This window comes from Corythoichthys intestinalis, unplaced genomic scaffold (genome assembly GCF_030265065.1).
Source record: "Corythoichthys intestinalis isolate RoL2023-P3 unplaced genomic scaffold, ASM3026506v1 HiC_scaffold_27, whole genome shotgun sequence".
Lineage (NCBI taxonomy): Eukaryota > Metazoa > Chordata > Actinopteri > Syngnathiformes > Syngnathidae > Corythoichthys > Corythoichthys intestinalis.
Window position 1 is genome coordinate 162,111 of NW_026651596.1, and position 2,983 is coordinate 165,093.

Genomic DNA, 2,983 nt, shown 5'->3' on the forward strand with positions numbered 1-2,983 from the left:
GCGTTCTCAACGGTCATCAACCATCTTGCCACCAACCAGAGCCATCTCTCATTTCTTTTTCTTCTTCTTTCTAACTTTTCCATCTATCTCCCTCTCAAGAACATCTGACTGTGAGTACTGAGACACACAGAAAGTGCACTTATTGTTTTTTTTGCTGTTAAAGCGAAACGGTCACTAAGTTTTTGACCTCAGCGTTCACAAGCGACGACTAGGCCTGCAACGTTTTTTTTTATGGTGGGAAGTTTTTTTTTTGCTTTATACATTATTTGATTTCCTCTGTTTATATATGACTGTGTGAAAAGTTTAAAGTATTTCGGTTGTGTGAGTTAAAACAAAATACACATTTTTACTTTAATGAAAGACTGAAATCTTATTATTTCTTAGTAGGGTAAATATATTTAAAAATTCTACTAAGTGGAGGCACCAAACCATTTAAGTTGTTTTTTCATACTTTATTCAAATTCTAGCAACGGCACCACTTACACAAAAAATTCGAACCCAGAGCCCACCCAGCGTGTCACGTGGGTAGGGGCTACATAAATTGGAGGCACCGCTGGGATCCATCAAATATAGTGTTATATTTTTAGCAGAAGGTAAACAACCAAATACTTTCTGAAGTGGTTTTTGTTTTTGGTAAAGTGATTTATTGAATTATAAACAAGTTAGTGACCAAGCATTATAAACATGAGTAAATCAACCCAACTTCAGTTGACCAACTGCTGCAGAGGGGAGGGAATTTCTGTGACACATGCCCTTTTACTGTATGGGGTCTCAGAAGATGAAGACATGACTGTTATTGAAGAGACTGTGCAAACTATTAAAGCTCTTGGTAGAGTTTGGGTCAGAGGCAAAATGTTTGACACCCAGACCCAGACTCTGACTGTTTTGTGTGAGTGTAGAGAGGAAGTAGATTCATCCAAAGTCCCGCCAGAACTGATTTCACCCACAAGTGGTGGACGGTGGACAGTAGTGGTAAAGCATCCGCAACAAGATGACTTCTCAGAGAAATTAGCCAAATTTCTTGAAGTGGAGGGGAAAACGTTGGAAGACATTACAACAGAGAGCACTAGTGGTAGTGATTGGAATCCTGAATCCATAATTCGTGCTGTTGGCGATGTTCTGCGACAAAGTCCCAAACCCACAGAGAGTCACAACTACCACCGTCTGAGAACTTTCTCAGGTATCAGCCCCACTCCAGCTGGTGAAGAAAGTTTAGATAGCTGGTTGGATCAAGCAAGATTCATGGCAGAAGAATATGAGTGCTCGGAAAGAGAGAAGAAACGGAGGATTGTTGAAAGTCTTAAAGGGCCAGCCATGGAGATCATTCAGGCTGTTCGAGGGTCCAACCATAATGCAAGCTGTATGGAATATATACAAGCTATTGATGACACATTTGGAAGTACGGAGTCTGGAGAAGACCTGTACTTGTCTTTCAAATCCCTCTATCAGAAACCAAATGAAAGATTATCAGATTTTTTACGCAGACTTGAAAAATCCCTCAGTAAAGTAATTCAAAGAGGTGGTCTGCCACACGTTGCTGCAAACAGAGCCAGGCTTGACCAGCTCATTAAAGGTGCTGTCGAGTCCGACCTCATGTTAGTCCAACTCAATTTAAGAGATAAAAGAACCGCTCCTCCAACATTTCTTGATCTATTGAAGGAGATACGTGAAGCAGAAGATCTGGAAGCTGCCAGACGTTGTCTCCGAAAGCCTGCGTCTCGTCAATATGTACATGCAATGCAAGTAGAGAAAAATATTGAGCTAACCCAACAAAGTGAAGCCCAGTTACGAGCTGAAGTTGAAGAGTTAAAAGCCAAACTGAACGAGCAAAGAAATGTGCAGTCATTGTCGATTAATGAGGGTTCTACAAAAAGGTCCAGGGAGAATAGTGATGCTAACTGTTCATCTAACCAAGAAATGCAACTGTTATGAGCTGAAGTAAACACACTCAAAGACCAGTTAAAAGTGATGACAGTGCAGTCTTCTCACTACTCAAGAGGAAAACCTGAATACAGTAGGACTAAAGTGACATTAAATCCAAAAGCTGCTCCATTCAAACCCCAGACTGACGAAGAGTTTTCCAGATTTTTTTGCTACAGGTGTGGGGAAAATGGACATGTAGCGACCAAATGCACCGCCCCTGAAAATTCATCAAAAGTTATTAAAAAGCTCATTCGTCAGCTCCGTAACAATCCTGCTGAAGAGGGGCAGAATCTCAAAAGACCAGACAGTGATGTTGCGAGGGTGAATACAATGAAAGTTTCTAATACAAAAACAGACCTACCTGAAGGACTTGTTGGTCCATCTTCCATTTGCAAAATCAAAGTCAATGATCATACCTGTGATGCTCTCATAGATTCTGGATCAAATGTGACCATAATTTTCAAAGGCTGATATGAAAAGTATCTGTCACATGTCGTCATACAGCCTATTTCTAGACTGGCCATCTGGGGTCTCGCTGAGTCTGAATACCCCTACAAAGGTTATGTAGTGGTGGAGATGGAGTTCCCAGAAGAAATGTCAGGTGTCAAAGGTTCTGTAACTGTTCTTGCTCTCATCTGCCCAGAACCACGACATGGACAGCAGGCACCTGTCATAGTTGGGACAAACACTTTTCTATTCCACAGACTATGGGACATTGCAAAAGAGAATGGCAGTCAACACAAAGTTCACTCAATGAGAATTCAAGCACTGTATGAGCAAATACAGTCACAGTCATCTTTGCCTCAGAGGTTCAAATCCATGGTCTTAAGATCTCTTCATGATGAATGCGGTCATTTAGGAATAGAAAGAACATTAGAGCTTCTAAAAGACCGGTTCTATTGGCCACATATGGCAAATGAAGTAGAACAGTATGTAAAAACATGTGGAAGATGCATCTCTAGAAAACAGCTTCCCCAACGTTCTGCTACTCTGAATAAGATCACTAGTACTGGTCCATTAGATCTCGTCTGCATTGATTTTCTTCAGATTGAGCCAGACA

General features: G+C 41.1%; 1 protein-coding gene across 1 annotated transcript; it reads left to right on the forward strand.

Moving 5' to 3' along the window:
- The first annotated feature begins 786 nt into the window (after positions 1-786).
- On the forward strand, positions 787-1,747 carry LOC130911318 (paraneoplastic antigen Ma1 homolog). The gene is made up of 2 exons (XM_057829201.1): positions 787-1,595; positions 1,660-1,747. Exons 1-2 carry the CDS (start codon positions 787-789, stop codon positions 1,745-1,747), a joined length of 897 nt encoding a protein of 298 aa, XP_057685184.1.
- The last annotated feature ends 1,236 nt before the right edge of the window (positions 1,748-2,983 follow it).